Raw genomic sequence first — 18652 nt, forward strand, 5'->3', positions numbered from 1 at the left:
TCAATTTTATTTATTTCAATAAGTTTCCTGTTAAATTTATAATCCCATACATCATTTATGTATATATATGTATTGATGATCTTCTAACAGTTTGATATACAGTGAAAATCTCTTCGTTTTCATCGATAAACCTGTAAATGAATGCTGTAACTACGTCAAAATATTTGAAACAGATGAAAAATAAAACAACAAAATACAACTTTAATCTTTATTAACAATTTTTATTATTATTATTGACTAAAGTAATAAAATCTTTTCAGATGTCCAGTGCAGCATGTCGAGCCAAGTGAATTATTGCGTGTACGCCTTCTGGGGCGTCAACATCCGAGAACTTCACATTTTCTTATGGAGACCCTGGTCCGATCTTAGGGACGCCTGCAACAGCGGCGACTTCCTCAAGGGCTACTACCAATATTCCGGAATCCAATTTCAGTAAGTGTTGCGCGTATAATTGCATGTCAACTTGTCCATTTCTATTTTACCGCAAAACTATTAATTTGTGACACGTGTTATCACCTGTTTAATTACCTTGTATTTGAGTGTGTCTAATTGCAGGTGTTTATTATCATAATTATGTTCAGGAAGTCTATAAAAATTAAGTATAATGACAAATCAAAAGTTTTAATTATGCTTTTTTACTTTAATTTTTATTACCTAACGACATTATTAAACGACATCGATACAACAGCAGTAATAAAAATAAAATTGCGCAATTATTAAGCGATTTGATTTACAGGAAATCTCCCCATTCGGATCAAACGGTGACGCTGAAACTCCCCGCCGCATCGTTGGATCTTGGTACACCACCAAGACTGTGTTACCCCCTGGTTATAATCTTGGTGAGGAACAACACCGGTGACAACATCCATCCGGACGAAACTGTGAGTAAATCAGTCCTCCTCCATGTACATTGAAAAACTATATGTGCTTCTTAATTAATTTTTTGTGCAGGTCGCCCTCATCAACGTGGTACACATCAAGGATTCGGTGTGTACTTTGCCCACCAGCATCCTGGCGCAGTACCTCAAGCAGGCCAACGGGCAATTGTCTTGCTTAAAAGTAATGGCTGAGTAACATTTGTTTGTGGTATACTAACACTGTTAACGTTGTTTGCAGCAATTGTATTTGGCCACCGGTAACCCGGGTGGTTACGAAGAAGGTCAGATACCGCTTGCGGTGGCCGAGCCGGTGGAAGGCGGTCCGGAGCCGGTGACTCGCACCTTGGTCTGTCCGACCAACGAGGACTCCACGCTTTGGAACAGTTCCGGCGAGCAACTGTGCGTGGTCTGTCAGTTTTTCCCGTTGTCCAGGGCTCTGCTGCCCTGCAGGTAATTAATTATAAGGCCAAACAGTTAATTCAGTTAAACATTTCTTATGTCTTAGACACACATGCATATGCGCGAGCTGCTTCGACAAGCTGGACAGATGTCCGATGTGCCGGGGACCCATCAAGAGTTACTTTTGCATCCGCGGTGAGGAGTACATGCCGATACAGTCGCAGGGCCCCAAAACGGCCTCGTCCCACCACGGTCCCATCTACAACTGGTTGGACAGCTGGAACGATAGGCTGACCGATTTCCTCGGCTTCCAGAGATAACCGCCCGTCACGTGCGGGAACGCGTATCTGTTCGTGATAATATATTCGTTATAGAATTATATGTTCGTAGAGCGTTGATTTGACTGCCAGATGGGAATTGCCGTTTTGTTGTTTCTTTAATTTTAATCTGCTTACACAATCACATGTCGTTCATAACAATTTATAGTGGATGAGTATACATAAACAACAATTTTTTGATTAATTTAATGCATTTATTTATTACCGTATACATTTATTCGCTGCATTCGTATTGTATACACGAGTCGTATTAAATTGACACACGTTTTACCGAAAATGCACTTTATTTATTACTGAAATTATTTTCAGTTCCTACGTAAATGTTATTAAATTATTGATTATACACTGGATTAGTCAGTTTTGACCGAAAATTGGCCACTAAGGGTGTAATCTTATTGTTAGGTATGTATATTTGGAAGGCACTAATTGGAAATTGCAAGAATTGTTTTTATAACCATTAAACATTAGTTGGATTGTGTCTAAAAGTTACTTACTATTTTGTATGGTGATTATGTATAAAAATAGTTATTAAAATAGTGCAGTCTAAAGCTATGAAAAATTTTATGGTCCTCTTCTCCTCATTTAGAAGAAGGCAGTTATTCAGTAGCTAAAAATTAAGTTTATGTTATGCTAATTATGATAATTTTTTGCACTTTTTAAGAAGTATTATGCTGCCTTAAAAATCACAGTTTTTTGTGTTCCCATCTTGAAAGTCAGTAGGAGTCTTCGTATTTATTTTTCTTAATTTTATGATTCTCAATAAAAGTGCATCACAAGTTAGTTTCTATTTTAGATTAGTAAGATTGCAAAACTTAATAAGATACTCAAGTATATAGTTATATCCACTGTGTACAAATTTTTGCATATTTTTTAATCTGTATATTTATAGCTGTATCCACAGGATGACGTTTGTATGTCATAAATTATAAAGTGATGTTTAACTACAGTTTAGGTTGTGAGGTTAATATTTGTAATATAGTAACAGTAGTTATTTTTTGTCCATAGCTTTTAAGAAATCTTCTGTATATTTTCTCTAATAATGCAATAATGTTTATACTGTGTAACTAGCGAATGTCAATATTTAATGTAAAAATATTTTACAGTATATTTTAGTATTTATATGACTTAAACCTGTGATAATATATATGTTTAAATAAATAAAATTATTTAATTAATTTGGTTTTATTTTTGCTTTTAAATCATTTATTGTAATACTTTAATTGTTTCTTATCCACCAAAATGGGATGGATTTTTGTGGACATGGCAAAAACAATTTTTAAATTAGATATATAATATATTTTATAAATACTGTATATACAAATAGAAAACGTATTTTCACTCTTATGTAATTTGTAACACTATATACAAATATTAATTTAAAATAAAAGACTAACGTAACGATTAAAATGTTATGAAAACCAGTCAGCAGTCAGGCCACCAAATAAGGCAGCTGCTCCTGATCGTACAGCTGCCGTTGGGTCTTGTGATTTCCTGGGTGATTTTCGGGACGTCTTACTTGCACTAGAAACCTAAAAACATCAGGATACTTTAGATAATCCGTATAATTACTTTGATTTTAAATTTTAGTATTTATACTAGAGCTGTTAACTGTTGATCTAAGGAATACGAAACAGTTTTGCTCTTTGTACTCATACTTAATAGCACAACAATTTAAAATAACGACATATATTAATATACGTTATTGGAAAGCTACTAAAACTGTATTTTAGTGATGAATTAAACAAAACAACACACGTATTTACCCTATATAGTAAAAGAATTCTGAAATAAGACACATTATAATTATTTTCTATTGTCGCAAAAAGATTCAGAGAATAAATGTTTATGAAGTTTACCTTAGTTTCTTTCTGAACTGCATTTGGCGTTGAGACTTTCTGAGAAGGTGCCGTAACAGGCAACAAGGGGAACCAAGCGTTCGTAGAAGGAGTACTCAACGCAATTATTGACGGTTCTTTTTCCAACTCTTTATTTTTCTCCGACAGACCTAAACTGGCCAGCTGACTAGACGAAGGCAATAAGCAACCTAGTATTACTTGCGACTGGCAAACGGCACGTTTCACATTATTTTGCAGATAAGAATAAAATACATCCAAGTCGAAGGGATCAATTTTCGACCTTAGTTTATCACAGATTTCTTGGGAACATCCAATCAACTGGCCATTTTCTCTTGGAATGCAGAACGTAGTTAGAAATTTGACGTCGAATAGAAACTGTAATGACTGGTTTTGGTTCAAGTCTTGCTCCAGGAGTTTTTTGTAATGATTTAGAATGATTTCACAGTTTCTTTCTATAAACTGCACATGCACTGGTTTAGGAATTGTGTGGGGAAGGACGCAATGTAACTCATTACTAAGTTTTACTATGGTGTTGTGTAATATTAAACTTTCTTTTAGAGGCACTCTAATATGTGATTTAAAAACTTTATCTTCAGTTTGCTCTTGTATTTCAATGTTGTCCCATTTCTAAAATGTTACCATTAAGTTTGTAAATGTTAAAAATTTGATGTTTTACTTACTGCCAAGCATTTTATCATGGATTTTGGATTAACGTTACTCATTTCACCTTCTATGTTCTTTTTTGTCCTTTCACAGCAATAATTCACCCAGTTATTCCATAGGGAGAAACTGTTTTTGTTGAAATTATCACAAATTCTTGTCCACTCATCAGAAGTATTGTTAAAAGTGCAACATTTGTTATAATTTGGACACAGTTGACTAATTGCTTGTAAAAACCGGGCGCAAATCAATGACTTTGTGACCAGATGACTTTCATCTTGTGTTTTATTCACCAAGTCATTAATAAAATGGGTTATCCTAAAAAAAAATAAGTTAGTGCATTTATAGTACAAAATATTAAAAGAAAATACTTCTCTGAATTTCTGGCACTTTCCACTCTTAAATAATTTACAATCTCATCTCTGTCAATAAATTTCTTCTTAAATTTATAATCTCGCACCGCATTTATTTGTAAATGACTATCTGTATCATTACATTCAATACCAAATATATACTGTGATGTATCTTCTAACAATTTAAAAAATTTGGCATCCCATTTTTCACACAATGAGACTACATACGGCGAAAATCCCTTCGTTTTCATTGATAAACCTATATGTTTGTTTTCAGTTTTACTAACATCTGCAATATCATCTGTCCATGTGTACCATCTTAAGTCCAACTCAGACTGTGATGACTTTGTGCATTGGCTTAAGGCATGAGACACATCTACTTGTAAATTCTCTATGCCACTAATTATTTGATTTGTAATTAAGGCTTTAACTCTATTAGTTAATAGTTTTTGGAAGAAGAAATACCACACATTAAAATTAGCTGGCAAATTTGATTCTGAACAAATTTTATCCCAGATTTCAGGAGACTCTAAAAAATACATTGTGAATATGTACACGTTTATTGCCTATAGATTACCTATTTTTAAAGCTTCCTCTCTAATTTTATACAATCCTTTGACGTTGGTCACCAGATTTAAGGATTTTTCTACTCCTTTTAATACAGTAGATTGGGTTGACTTTAGCCAATCTTCAATAACATTTTTGGTGTCTTTAAGGGTTGTTTTTTCTATATCAACTGTGTATTTTGGCCTAAACTGTTTTATAATATCTGGAATATATGCTTCCAAGGGTGTGTTTGGTAAAGATAATTTAGATAAAGTGGGTTGTGCATTTTCAGACATTATTTCATCCAATTGCTGCCAAATTAAACCCTTTTTGTTATCCTCAGAATCTTAAAACAGCAAATATATCACTCAAAATAAAACAAGTATTTGTGTACTCACTTATAAAACAATCATGCAATAAATGTACAGTTGTGATAAGGCATCGTACCATTGCACTAATTTGCACACGAACACTTGAATGGGAAGAATTTATGACGGTATTTAAGGCAGTTTTGCGATGTTCTATAAAAATACTAAGTAACTCTTGACTATTTTGGTTCTCTAATAATAGTAATGCATTCAAATTGTAACTGGTCTCTTCAGCTGTTATTTCTACTGATTCTAGTTTCTCTGTGATCCTATGAAATATCCTAGACCTTAATATTATTAAGTTGTTTTTAATCTGTTGAAGAAGTGGAATTCTGTCCAATCTTTCCTTCTTGTACAAGCTTAGTCCTTGAATTTGGAATAATTTTATTGTTAAAATTGTGACTTAGATGTAGATAAATACCTGTATGGATGTGTTGTGCAAGTAGATAAAGCTGGGCAGCTTCAAAGTTGTTTTCCTCATCCAAAGCAACCCAAATCTGTTCATTCATAAAAATTGCCAGCCTTATCTGGATGACCAGTGTTCTTTCTTCTATTTTATCCCTAGGAAAATATTAAAGTAAATAAATTTCCCCAACTATAAACTTATGAATTACTTGTTGACTTCATAACTAACTGTTGTTTGTACAGGTTTGGGTTCATCTACTAAAGTTTCACAGGTGTTCGATATCCTCCCAATATTGTTAACTATTTCTTGTGAGATGGTTTTCATGGACCTAATAGCATCAGAAGCAGCTAATATATCTTTATAGCGGTCCCTAAAAACATATTAATGAATATTGAACAAGATTATGTGGCATATTTGTATGTAAATAAAACTAACCCAACCATAGACCGCAAATCATTTCGTTTCTTTTCTAGTTCTGTATCCAGTAACCTATCAATTTCAAGAATTTCATCTATGCTGTGATCCTCAAACAGCCTATCTACATCTAATTCTAGTAAATTAGAATTTAACTTAGACATTTTCAAAATACTAATCAAAGTTAACCTAAAAACGTCAAAAAATTGTGAAACGTCAACATTTCCAATTTGGCCAAACAGGGAACCTGTAATAACATCTGATGAACTCGAACAGCTCCATCTACTGACAGATTTAATTTATAAAGTTATTTAAATGTGATTTTATAAACTTGTCCTTGCTTATTCATTAATTATTATTCAAGCAATTCCACAGGCTATTAATACTAAACAAGGTAATCAATATATTGGTTTTGGTGATTGTGTATCTTTGATAAAAAAAACTCATTCGATTATTAGATTCCTTTGAGGATATTACAAGTTTTGTTTTTTTTATTTATATGATGAAAATAAATAAAACACATTTTATATATAAATAATACTATAATTTGTATAAAAATATAGTTTGTACAATATTTAAAATACGCAAGTGATAAATTCGTATATACATAACCTTTAATATATAATATGAATTTCAGATATAAAAACTATGTTTATTTCTTAAAAACTATGACTAGCTGATTTTACAGCAATTATTTGTTGCAGAATGAGGTAGTTTATTATTATTAGTAAAACCGGAGTAGAATCAATCTCTTCAACTTATGTTTAATTAACATTTTGTCATGGTCTATCACTCCTTGTTTTATTATATTACATTAAATTATGGCAAAATGTTAATACAACGTTTGTACTTAATGTTAAGTGGTGAAATTTAACAATAAAAATAAATATTACATATTAAAATAGACGTTGTGCACAATGCCATCCCAAATTTCGTAAATAAAAGACAACTTAAAAATATAATCACAATTAATTTAAATACGAAATTTAGACTGACACTGCCCACATAAAGCTTATCTTACATAAATATTTTATATTATAGCACCATTAAATAATTTACTTTGGAAAACATTCATGTGTTTTTGCTTACATACAGGGCGTTTTTTAAAGCCTAATAAATTTTGTAATCATCCCTCATTACCTTAACCTTACGTTTTTAAAAGATATATAAACTATATAAACATATAACAATATTTTATTAAAGTTTGATTTAATTTAGAATATATTTTTTATATTATTCCATTGTTGTAGATACTTTTACAGCCCTGTATATTAGTCCAATGGAATATGTGTGTAGTGGAACGCTAAGTATTTTTTTAACAGATAAAATATAACAGCAATATATTTTATATAGGAATCAACAATCTATACAAAAACGGATTTTAAATAATAATCATACTTCAACATTTAACAGATTAAAGCCAATGCAAATCTAATATAATAAAAATTATTAGTTTTTGTTACAACTATAGTCAAATTTCGCGATGATAATATGTAAAAATTGTTATAACCTGCGAGATTCTGTTATTATGACATATAATTCATGCGAAATATTGATCCATTCCTATGTATCGTACTAGTGTGGTATCTCATCAATTAAAATCTCATGATCGTGGCGTTAAAACTTATCGTAAAAATTTTAGTTTGCTACTCTTGAAGCTGCACTCTCCGAAAACAAGTACACGTTAATCTCTACGTTTTAGTACAGCTTAAGTACACTAAAAACATACTGAATTGACACAATTGAATTACAAAAATTAATAATTTTGCTGAAATTCATCCGTTTTTTTTTTTTTTAATTTCGTGTTATATGCTTGAGCGAGATTCTACAATAAAAATAAATTTTGCGGTAGGTTTAAAATTAATAAGTTTAAATTTTGTGGAACTGCTCAATCTAACCAGTTCCAAATACTAAGAAGTTTTTACGTATTTTGTGATTTTTTTTGTATATTATGAACGTTTATGGCTTTTTATATTTTACTTTACATTTAAAAATTAAAATGCAATATTATTAAAAAGTATTAAAAACTGCATACTCCTGGCAGACTTGTAGTTATCAATAAAAATACATTTTTTCTAGAGTCGTGTAGCATTTAGAACGAACAATTATTTTATTATTCTTTCATTTTGAAACAGGAACTTGTTGATTGTTGATTTTACTGAATTTATGACTAGATTTAAGTATTTGGGAATTTTTGTAAAGTTCCTAGAAAATGCTGCAATTTGAAATCGGTAATATATGTATAATTAAAGGGTTAATTTCAAAATGAAAGGTTAAAATACGTCAGATATTTTGACATGGCTTAGTAAACTACACAAACTTTGACTAAATTCCGTTTTGGAACACGTTTTAAAATATAATACTACATTTTTGATGTGATAAAAAGTGGGCAGAATTACGAACGTGGCGTAAAATACTATTTTTCAAACATAAAACGTAGTTTGAAGATTTGAACAGGGGGGACTTTCGTTTTCACTTATGATGAACATTATCGACATAATTTTCCACAATTAGAGCTGCTTATTAAAAAATATAAAGACAAATTGTTAAAAAGGTTCATTAATTAACGTTATGAAACCGAATCTGCAACACGTTTCACTCATAACAGCAACGTCTTCTTTTACGGTACAAATTTAAGGCTTATTTATAAAAACCCAACAGATAGTGCAGCCCAAATTTCTACCGTGAAAGAAGTGACTTTTATATTGCACATCTCATTTCACAATGAATAAAGAACGAACAAACAACTTACTCTGTCATCATTGTAATAGGACGAAACCTTTCAAAACATAAATGCATATTAGGAACGTAAAAGCGCGGAATAAGAAACAAGAAAATCCCTTCCGGCCACGAACGAAACACCAACCCTATACCACAGCTTAGAGAACACACATCCGCACCCTTTAGGTCGGGGGCGGCTGAAAGGTTTTGCTGAACGACGGCAGCGGCTTCTTCTCCTTCGCCTCGCCGTCTTCGTCCTCCAACGGCTCTTCCTTGAGCAGTCTGTTGAACTCCACATCGTCCAACACGTTCGTTACTTGTCCCACAATGTCGAACGAGTCGTCGAACAGGGCGGACGTCGACGTCGACGGTGGGATGTCAATGGGGCCGGCCGCCTGTATCTCCTCGTCCAGTTCGATGGGGCCGAGGTCGCGCAGTTCGGGCGGCGCCTCGTTAGACGTTGACGGATCGAGGAACAGAGTCTCGTCGATATTGGTCAGATTGTCGAGCAGCTCGAGGTGAAAATCGGTCGCGTTGCTCACGTTACTGCTCTCCGATATGTTGCTTTTGAAGCGGTCCGCGCTGGAAGACGTCTCTGAAATCACGCAGAAGAATACAACACAATTAAATCAACGACTCTTGCTTATATTTGAAAATAATACAGTAATTCCTGTACAAATGGTTTCACCATCACCATATTTATTAGATGTTTATGGAGAATAGATAAAGATATCGATTTAAAATATTTATAGTAATTATAACTTGTTTTGAACTACTTTTATAATTTATTTTAGACAAAATTATATTTTTGGTTTCACCGTACAAGTACCATAAACTTGTTACATTTAACATTGAATATATTTATTCAATTTTTTTTCTGAATATTTCATAATTTTCTATTCCCAATTATCTATTTTAAATTGCACATCAGTAAGGAATAAAATCTGACCACTGAATCCACTCTGTTTTCTGTCACTGTGTGTATGATATGAACATGTTATTAGGTTCAGAAATACTATGTTTAATTTAAGCAATTTTTTGATTTCAAGTTGAACAAACTACGGTGATTGAACTTAATTTAAGATACCACCACATACCATAAGGTAAACAGAATTTGAGTGATGGTTTTACACGTTTGAAAATTGTTAGAAACAAACCAAGAAACAATTTCTAATATTTAATAAATGGCGTTTGATTGTCATAGTTAAATAGCATATCTTTTGCTTAAAAATACTGAGATTTAGTCATACTTAGCTTCCTCAAAGGTTAATAAATTACTCAATATTAAAATATTAACTTCAGTTTATTAAATAGCTTATATTCAAACGTCCTGTATGAATTTTGGAGAAAGACTATTTAATTCACGGAGATAGATTATCATCCGTAATTTGTTGTTGATCAAAGAGAGCACCTCATAAGATACGTAATAAAAATATTGTTTATCCAATTTGTTAGTGGACAAGGGCACCTTGTAAATATCTCCACGGTTTTTATTTCGATGTTATAAACTTTCTACCAAGAAATTAAAGTTGGTGTTATAATATTTTGTTTAGAAAAAAATTTATCACAAGGGTGTCCCTTTTAATCTACAACAAAATATGTTGAAAATCTGATTTATTGTGATTTTTTAAGGTTGAGACTTGGACTTCCAATATTGTCAATCTCTGAGTAAACCAAGTTTTGGTTCGCAAAAAACATGCTCAATTAATTGAGCACACAGGCATTTGTATGAATAATTTTACCTGTCTCCGGTAAACGCTTTTTGTCGACTTTCGCCGTGGTGGCCTGCTGTTGTTCATCCGACTGATACTTGAAGTTGTGCGACTTTTTGATGTGGCGCACCAAATGGTCCTTCCTGCCGAATCGCTGCGGACAGAACTGGCACAGGAAGTCCCTCATGCCCGTGTGCACCACCAAGTGCCTCCGCACGTCCTTCTTGGTGAAGAACTTGCGGTCGCAGTGCTCGCACGTGTACTTCTTCTCCTCCGGGTTCTTGACGGTGCGGCTGCCCGCGTGTATCTTGAGATGATAGATGATTTCCTCTTTCGTTTCGAACTTGAATGAGCATATCTGAAAGGGAACGATAATTTACAATACCCGAAAAGGAACAAAACACGAACCTGACAAGTGAGATTCCCCTCTTCCGCTTCGTGTATGGCCAGATGTTTCTTGAAGCTCAACACCGACGTGTACTCCTTCTTGCAGTTGGGCTTGTCACATGCGAACACCTCCTTGCACGGGCTGTGCACCTTGAAATGGTTCTTCAGATGGTCCTTCCGATGGAACGTCCTCTCGCACACCGAACAAACGAACGGCTTGCTGTCCGAGTGGATGAGCGTGTGCCTGACCAGCTTGAACTTGGACGTGAACACCTTTTTGCAGTGGTCGCATTTGAAGGGTGACGAGTGCGTGTGGGTCTGTTGGTGCTTGGCCAGTTTCTCCGACGACGCGTAGTTCTTCTGGCACACGCTGCACGAATAGGTCTTTTTCGGCGTGGCCGGCGACGAGTCACGTTTCTTGTGCTTCTTCAATCTTTGAGGTGCCGCGATCGGTTTGGTTTTGGGCGTTTGTACGCCCGAAGGACCCGGCTGGTCCATGCTCGGTACTGGGAATGTTTTCTGAGGTTTCTGCAACAACAACACTCATAGTACTCCATCAATAACTTGTACATGTGGATAAGTTACTTGTTTGAGGGCATCCTGTTGCTGTTGTAGGTTAGAAAAGGGGCCGTGCACATTCTCCGACACACTCGGATAGTACTTCGAGTGCGAGTAGTAGAAGTCGATCTGACCGGGGCTTTGTGGCGTCTCGGGCGATTTGCCGAGAGCCGCCGCCGCCACCGCCGCGACGCCCGACGTCGCCAGCGTCTCGAATCGCGGCAGACCCATCGGGACGGCGCCTGGTGGCTGTGGCGGGGCGGCGGCTGCGGAACTTTGAGGCCGATGCTGGGACGGTGCCGCCTCTTCGAACGGCTCCACTACCTGGCTGATTTTCGCTTTATCGCCTGGTGTTCCCATGGCGATACCAATATGGACAGCATCATCTTTGGAAAAACAATTATTTATGTTTAAATTTTGGCATAATTAGAATAAATAATTTAAATAATACTTGTTGCTTTGTATACTTTACTCTGAGTTTGATTCCAAAAGGAGTATACTATTAGGATAATCAACATAATTGTAAAAAGTCATTTAAAGACAAATTCTCTAATAATATTTAAAGGTGAGAAATTCTTCCTTGAAAGAAGATTTAAGTTCCATGTAATTGAAAAACTAAATCATTTGAACATATTTAAAAAGTTGCCTAATAATCGTGTACAAAAAACACATTCCAATTACAAGCTGATTATGAGATAACATAATCTATCTAATCAAAATGACAATTAAAAGTATTTTTACATCTTTACAAAAAAAGAAAAAAAGTGAGATACATACGCATACACACGTGTGAACTATATATATTTCCTCATAATTTTACAAAACAACTTCGAAATTTAAAAATACACAATAAACACATTAATATTAAACATGCACTGAATTGAAATATCGATTATTTTCCACTTTGTTTCAATTTTGTCATCAATTTTCTATTTTGTTTGATTTTAATCATTTCATAGAAATATTAGGATAATTATCTAATCAAATAAAAAAAAGTTTCTATCATTTTCACATTATAAATTATAATTCTGTTTATCTAATCAGATTATATGAATATATTTCAATGTATATTAGTATAAGCTCTTGTAACAGTAAAAATATGTCACACACAGAAAAGTAAAATAGTGGTAAAACATATGGACAAATAAAAATTTGTCAACTGTTATTTTTATGAATTTTTCAAAATATATATAGTTTAAGTACTTATAATAACAAATATCTCATTCAAATTTACGAAACTTATATAATATTTTAATGATAAATACGTCATAAACCATCTTTTCCTTGTGTTAAAAAAATAATGTAACCCATAAAAATTGGTCTGGTACCGAAACAATGTTATTTACTTTGGCAGAGTCCATTTTTAACATTCAGTTTCTAACTATAACATTCATGTTATTGTCAGCAACAAGCATCTTAAAAAAATATTAGTTTTATCTCAGTCAAAAATATTTTTTGTGAGACATTGTTAAGTTTGTTCACGAAAACTATTATAATCAATATTTATGGTTGAGTGGTAAACCACACAATTCTTTTTAGATTTCCATAATACAATAAAATTAAAATGTATGGCAAATTTATTAGTACATTTAAAAATATTGCACTTATAGTTGAAATCATGACTCATCTATTAAAATTAGCAATGTGTGGAGGATCAAATGCAAAGTATGCAAAAAAATTATAAAATCACATCACAAACATCTAGATGTATGTATGTACATTAAAAAAGTGATGAGAATTTAAGAACACAAAAGATATACAAATTAAAACGGTATTGAAATTAGAGAGTATAACAGTGTGTAGAAGGTTAAAATATAAATATTTGGTTTACTATGAGATTTATTGTAACATTGATTAATGTAATTGATATCTTTAGCTTGTTTATTAAAGCATAATCTATATACTGTTTAATTTACCTGGAATTTGTTATCAAGAAATTATTGTATTGTAAATAAATATTAAATAAAATGACAAGAAATAAATAAATATATTTATTATTAGTTTAATTACTAAGATATGTAAATTAATACTAGTTAGGTAGATACATGTCTTATTAATATATTGATTTATTTATGAGTAAAAGAAATTTGTAAACAATATACTTTATTTAATTCAACTGAAACCTTCAAATTTATTATTCAAATTGAATTAGAAACATTCTCACTGTCACCTGTAGAGCACCTTAGCAACAAAGTAGGTATTCAAATCAGCTGGACTTAAGTATGTAGGATAAAAGTAAAATATCAAAGCAAGTTTGAATCTTTTCTGGAGTAAAGTAAAGTAGTTAGAAAGTATCATTCCCAGGTCTGCACATAATCTTGCATATTTTATCATTGAATGTGTAAATAATTACTTATAAAAAACCATCAGCTGGTTTGGCAATATGGCAAATTTTGTGTATTTTTAAATTTGCGCTATACAAATAGGTTAAAATTCCACTCGATAATAGTTTATTATCTCTTTGAATGGTATTTAGGTCGGGAAATCAACTTTCTACTAAAATGTCAGTTACCAATGACTGCTTGAAACACTATTTTATATATTGTTATACTTACATTACTTTTTTATGGTAATCAATTTTTATCCAAACACTGCATAGTACATTGGGTTGGATTAGTAATTAATAAATATCGAACTAATTATCTATTTTCGCTGATTATCATTTTCACAATACTTTATATAGACTTTAGATAATTGTTATCAAATGACAGATAACACTTGCAGCCACTGATACGATGCACTTTTTCTTTTTTTCCCAGATTTTATTGATTTTTCCCTTACACTTAATTATTATTAACATTAAAAATATACAAATATACACAATTATGTAAACACAAACGTCAGTGTCAGGTCGCCATATTGAATTTATTTCAATTTATTTAACCGCGTTCCGAAATCACACCAAACGTCACGTACTGTAAAATGTTTGCCTAACTCTTATTATATACGAGGGACTATCGTTGAAAAATTTAATCAGTTAATGACGTCATCAACATTTTAAATAAACTGGAAATCAACTCACCTTTTAAGGGAAAATTGTATATAAATTGTTCATTAAGCTCTATCTTATATCATGTCAAATAATTGTAATAATATAAACTTGTGGTAAATAAACGATGTCTAAGTTATATGACCAGAAAATGACAAGTGTGGACAATAAAAATATGATTTGTTAAGTATTTAAAAATTATATATTTTTCAAAATTATTATAATTTAGGCTTTAAATGAAAAGTGAGGCAACCAAAAGTTCACACGTGTGGCCCGGGTTGCCGATTAAGCTTTCGTAAGTGCATGTTCCTTAGGTTGTATCGGAGCCAACCTTAAATTACCTTGCAATGCTTTTCAAACACTCGGTATATCCAAGAGCCTTCAGATTAGGCACTGGAAGGCACCAGATGTGGGAATAGAGGAAAATAAAACTCAATAATATGAATAAATTGTAACATTTAGTTATTTGGCTTGGTGTCACATTCAAATCAGTACATCTTATCCATATATAACATTATTAACAATAAATAGGTATCAAGGGTTTTATACGTAACTTGCAACATAACTTATAATTTTCTTAATTTCCATTTTAACGATAAAGCTTATAATAGGCACATATATACATATATAAAAATTGGAATGTACGATAATTATTCTATCTACAGGTACATTTTATTTAAAACCTAATCAAAATACTTTGTTTCTTACAATATTTTAGTGAATGTTTTTTTTATTAAAGTTAAAGAACCTTTGACGTTGATTAATAAGAGGAGTCAGAAATTTATTGAAACAAAGCATTTTGATACTAGAATACGTCCGAAAAAGTTTAATGAATATAATTCATCCATGTAATAGGTTCAACAGTATTATTTCCATAGAGTGGTTTTATGATAAAGGGTACTACTTGAGCATTAAGCCGAATGTTATAAAGCTTATATATTAAAAATAAATAAAAAAAGTCGAGTATAGCATATATATATATCTCCATTAATATAGTTCTTTTGTTAAAGCTAAACATACCATATAACATATATTATCTCTGAAAAATTATCCTAATAGATTTCAAAAGAATCTGCTGGAAAAAGAAACACAAAAGAGCTTTAAAATAATACATAGTGCCTGGAGTAACTAAATTTTCTCGAATACACTTGAATTTTAGCAATATGGAAGACAAAATTTACAGAATTAGATTAAAATTTGTTCCTTTTTCCTAGCAGACAATTTTACAAACATATATGTAGCTATTTTTGTATCGCATCTCCGACTAATGCATAGCACATGTACATTGGATATTATTTTATTTTTACATAAAACATGAATTAACAATTAACATATAAACATCTAAATTATACGTACTCTGATATCGTTTTGTGGTCCAAAATTTAGCGCAGTTTCGCCCAAAAACCCATTTCTAGGCTAGATTTTTTTAATTTACACTTTCTAGATTATATTTTTTTTTTACAAAAATAAATACTACTTATATCACTTTGGTAGTCGTAGGTCTTGAAAAAAACTGCGGCTCTACTCTTTTTTTTAATTAAATGTGTATACAAATTTAAATTTTCTAATTTAACATTCAGTGCCATATAAACATTGTCTAACTAGATGTTTTAATATAAAAATTTCATTTTTAAAATAAACATTGGAGTAGAAATACAATTTTGACACTTTATATTATATACAATTTTTTGAACAATATTGAATACGCACAATTATATATCGTTCATTATAAAGACATGGGTTACATCTTAAAATAAGTCGAGAGTGATATGATTGTATTTTTAAACTCCATCAATTATATCAAATATTTAGAAATGAAAGCAATTTCAAATAAAAGGAAAACTTCTACTAAAAATAATGTTTTTACAGATGGAACTTCTTTCTTTCGAATGAACGATACATTCAACCTCGAGGTTCTTTTTCGAAACACTACTATGAATTTTTAAGTGTACTAAAATGGTATTAATTGGTAAAAATAGGACATATATAAATGGTAATAAAAAATTCGATTATATAGTGAGATTTATTGTCCTCCTACTTTTCAATATATAAATTCATAGTAATTTTCGTTTCGTTACTTCAACTTCAACTTCACTCCCATTCCCTTTATTTCCCCAGCAAATAAAATTGTTTACTCTCAAAATACGCAATTATAAAATTCAATTTAGACCAAATTTCATCTAGGAAAAATGGACGTTTTTAGTTATTTAATTCTTTGGTTATCATTTGATATTACTTGTGTTTGGTTAATGTCGCTAATGGATCACGCCTTAATTCAATTTTTTGAGATGAAATTAGTTAATTAGCGAGGAAATTATATGAAAAAACTACTGGAATCATCCACAGTCCATTCGTCAATAACGGGACCAAAGGAGTCGTTGAAGAACTGATCGATTTCTTTATACATGTGTAGTAAAGCCTTTGCTCTAAATTCGTGCTTCTCATCTGGATATGCCTGTAACGTAAATCAGTAAAAATCAGTCTTTTTTTGTGAACAACAATCGATTAATTAAAGTTAATGACGAACTGTAAATTATCGAGTAATGGAGGTGAAATTCGGAAAACCTTAATGAAAGTAATCCAATCCCATTTCTCCTATAGTGGTGCATGTAAGACCTACAATGTAGGTAACAGCTGATCTTAAAACTCACTCAGGATCATTAATTTTCAAGCGACCCTTTCCGAATGAAGAAATTGCCGACTCACAATAAATTAAACTTAATTCGAAGTGGTAAACGCCTCATGAAATTTAAATAATTGATTGTATTTTTCATCCCCGTGCTAAATTAATGCAGTAGTGAAGTGAAATTTTAATACATTAACATTCTGCTGTAGTTATATTTCTTATTTATGTACGAGTATATTTTATTTTGTTGTAAATGGGATGGTTAAGCAAATCATCTGAGAAACTCGAGATAAATCATGTCTTATAAAAAGTGGAGGAAATTTTCGGAATATTTATTGCTTTGTGTCTTGAACGACGGAATTTATGGTCGTGCAAAAAATAGTCCGTTGCCAGTTTTAACTGTAACGAACACTTCGTGCCACTTACCAATTGTTGGAAGAGAATTTCTTGTTCCACTAACGCTTTGGCCAACACAAATGAATGTTCTGATGTTACCTTTGTGTCGGCTGTACCGTGAATAAGCAAGAAGTGCCTGTCATTCAAATTAGTCGCCTTCATGGTTAAATCGGCGTTGTCGTACTCTTGGAGGTGCTTCGACGGGAATCCTAAGTATTTTTCGGCAAAATACGAATCTATAAAAGACCCCAAATGAACCCCCGTCGTTGCGGGACAACATAATTGTGAACTTACTGTAGAATTTCCAATTAGTTATCGGTGAAATACTGACGGAGCAGTTGATGACCTGGTGGAAGTCTTGCAGAAGCATCATGGCCGAAACGTATCCGCCGTAACCTTTGCCAGCCGTGCAAATCTTGCTCCTGTTAAAATTCAAACGCATAGCATCTTTACGTGTCAATTTATGGTCATTACCTGTCGATGTATTTGAAAGTATCTCTGAGATAAGTGAGAACGGCAAGCTGGTCCTGCACCTCGATTAGGCCGATACGTCTTTGGATCTCGCGACGCATTTTAACGCCCTGAAAGCCGGAGCCCCTCGCATCTATCTTGGCCACCACATAGTTCCTGGTGCTCGCCAAATACCAGGGCCAGGATAGCTCCCATTTAGACGAGACGGTTTGGGAGGCCGGTGATGCGTCTCTGCGGATTAAACGACGTGACATCGTGTCATTTCGGGGCTGTTTACTTAAGTACTTACACTATTAGAATTAGGGGGAAAGTGACGTCTTCGTATTCTCTCAGAACTTGCGGTAAATAGAGCCGTACTTGTGCCTTGTAGCCGAACTCGATCTCAACGGATATGGTCTTGATTTGCGGGGGCGATAGTTTTTTGACTTTTCTGCGCAGCTTGTGGCTGCTGTCCAGCACGGCGAGTCGGGAATTCGTCGACGTTCTTACGAGTGCTACTATCGGAATTTCTGGTCCCAAGCATTCCTGCAATAATTGTTTTGTTGTTGGCGGACATGTACGTGGTGGTTACCGG

The 18652-nt window shown here is 32.8% G+C and overlaps 4 protein-coding genes across 5 annotated transcripts in view; 1 reads left to right on the forward strand and 3 right to left on the reverse strand.

Moving 5' to 3' along the window:
- LOC109609635 (cell growth regulator with RING finger domain protein 1-like) overlaps positions 1 to 2790 on the forward strand; it is a 30059-nt gene extending 27269 nt beyond the window's left edge. The window contains exons 3-7 of the mRNA XM_020026336.2: positions 261 to 432; positions 737 to 881; positions 952 to 1059; positions 1117 to 1328; positions 1384 to 2790. Of these exons, the coding sequence (XP_019881895.2) occupies positions 261 to 432; positions 737 to 881; positions 952 to 1059; positions 1117 to 1328; positions 1384 to 1597 (851 nt within the window). The 3' untranslated portion in view covers positions 1598 to 2790. The remainder of the gene's footprint in view (positions 1 to 260; positions 433 to 736; positions 882 to 951; positions 1060 to 1116; positions 1329 to 1383) is intronic.
- A 61-nt stretch (positions 2791 to 2851) lies between these two features.
- LOC109609640 (conserved oligomeric Golgi complex subunit 1) lies at positions 2852 to 6445 on the reverse strand. 2 transcript variants are annotated; one of them, XM_020026341.2, is made up of 9 exons: positions 6240 to 6443; positions 6013 to 6174; positions 5820 to 5959; positions 5429 to 5764; positions 5062 to 5376; positions 4503 to 5013; positions 4152 to 4449; positions 3472 to 4098; positions 2852 to 3144 (listed from the first exon to the last, which is right to left on the reverse strand). In XM_020026341.2, exons 1-9 carry the CDS (start codon positions 6380 to 6382, stop codon positions 3025 to 3027), a joined length of 2652 nt encoding a protein of 883 aa, XP_019881900.2. In that variant the 5' UTR covers positions 6383 to 6443; the 3' UTR covers positions 2852 to 3024. The 2 variants fall into 2 exon arrangements, with proteins under 2 accessions (XP_019881900.2, XP_049823467.1); XM_049967510.1 differs by lacking the exon at positions 2852 to 3144 and adding an exon at positions 3151 to 3397 and having other exon boundaries at positions 6240 to 6445.
- A 962-nt stretch (positions 6446 to 7407) lies between these two features.
- On the reverse strand, positions 7408 to 14423 carry LOC109609664 (zinc finger protein 271). Its single transcript, XM_020026380.2, has 5 exons — positions 14152 to 14423; positions 11624 to 11982; positions 11060 to 11566; positions 10682 to 11009; positions 7408 to 9534 (listed from the first exon to the last, which is right to left on the reverse strand). The coding sequence occupies exons 2-5, from the start codon at positions 11954 to 11956 to the stop codon at positions 9122 to 9124; spliced, it is 1581 nt and encodes a 526-aa protein (XP_019881939.1). The 5' UTR covers positions 11957 to 11982; positions 14152 to 14423; the 3' UTR covers positions 7408 to 9121.
- Positions 14424 to 15024: 601 nt separating this feature from the next.
- LOC109609633 (inactive dipeptidyl peptidase 10) overlaps positions 15025 to 18652 on the reverse strand; it is a 187205-nt gene continuing 183577 nt past the window's right edge. The window contains exons 10-14 of the mRNA XM_049961319.1: positions 18368 to 18603; positions 18082 to 18309; positions 17902 to 18029; positions 17638 to 17843; positions 15025 to 17040 (exon numbers count right to left, since the gene is read on the reverse strand). Of these exons, the coding sequence (XP_049817276.1) occupies positions 16900 to 17040; positions 17638 to 17843; positions 17902 to 18029; positions 18082 to 18309; positions 18368 to 18603 (939 nt within the window). The 3' untranslated portion in view covers positions 15025 to 16899. The remainder of the gene's footprint in view (positions 17041 to 17637; positions 17844 to 17901; positions 18030 to 18081; positions 18310 to 18367; positions 18604 to 18652) is intronic.

The sequence above is a fragment of the Aethina tumida genome, chromosome 1, assembly GCF_024364675.1.
Source record: "Aethina tumida isolate Nest 87 chromosome 1, icAetTumi1.1, whole genome shotgun sequence".
NCBI lineage: Eukaryota > Metazoa > Arthropoda > Insecta > Coleoptera > Nitidulidae > Aethina > Aethina tumida.

Coding starts and splice junctions, on each gene's coding strand:
- LOC109609640 (XM_020026341.2), bottom strand. CDS start 6,382: ATGTCTAAGTTAAATTCTAATTTACTAGAATTAGATGTAGATAGGCTG. Junction 4,450..4,502: donor AGTGCCAGAAATTCAGAGAA/GTATTTTCTTTT, acceptor ATTTTTTTTTAG/GATAACCCATTTTATTAATG. Junction 3,145..3,471: donor CAGTTCAGAAAGAAACTAAG/GTAAACTTCATA, acceptor TGATGTTTTTAG/GTTTCTAGTGCAAGTAAGAC.
- LOC109609664 (XM_020026380.2), bottom strand. CDS start 11,956: ATGGGAACACCAGGCGATAAAGCGAAAATCAGCCAGGTAGTGGAGCCG. Junction 11,567..11,623: donor AACAGGATGCCCTCAAACAA/GTAACTTATCCA, acceptor TTGTTGTTGCAG/AAACCTCAGAAAACATTCCC. Junction 9,535..10,681: donor AAAGCGTTTACCGGAGACAG/GTAAAATTATTC, acceptor GCGTGATTTCAG/AGACGTCTTCCAGCGCGGAC.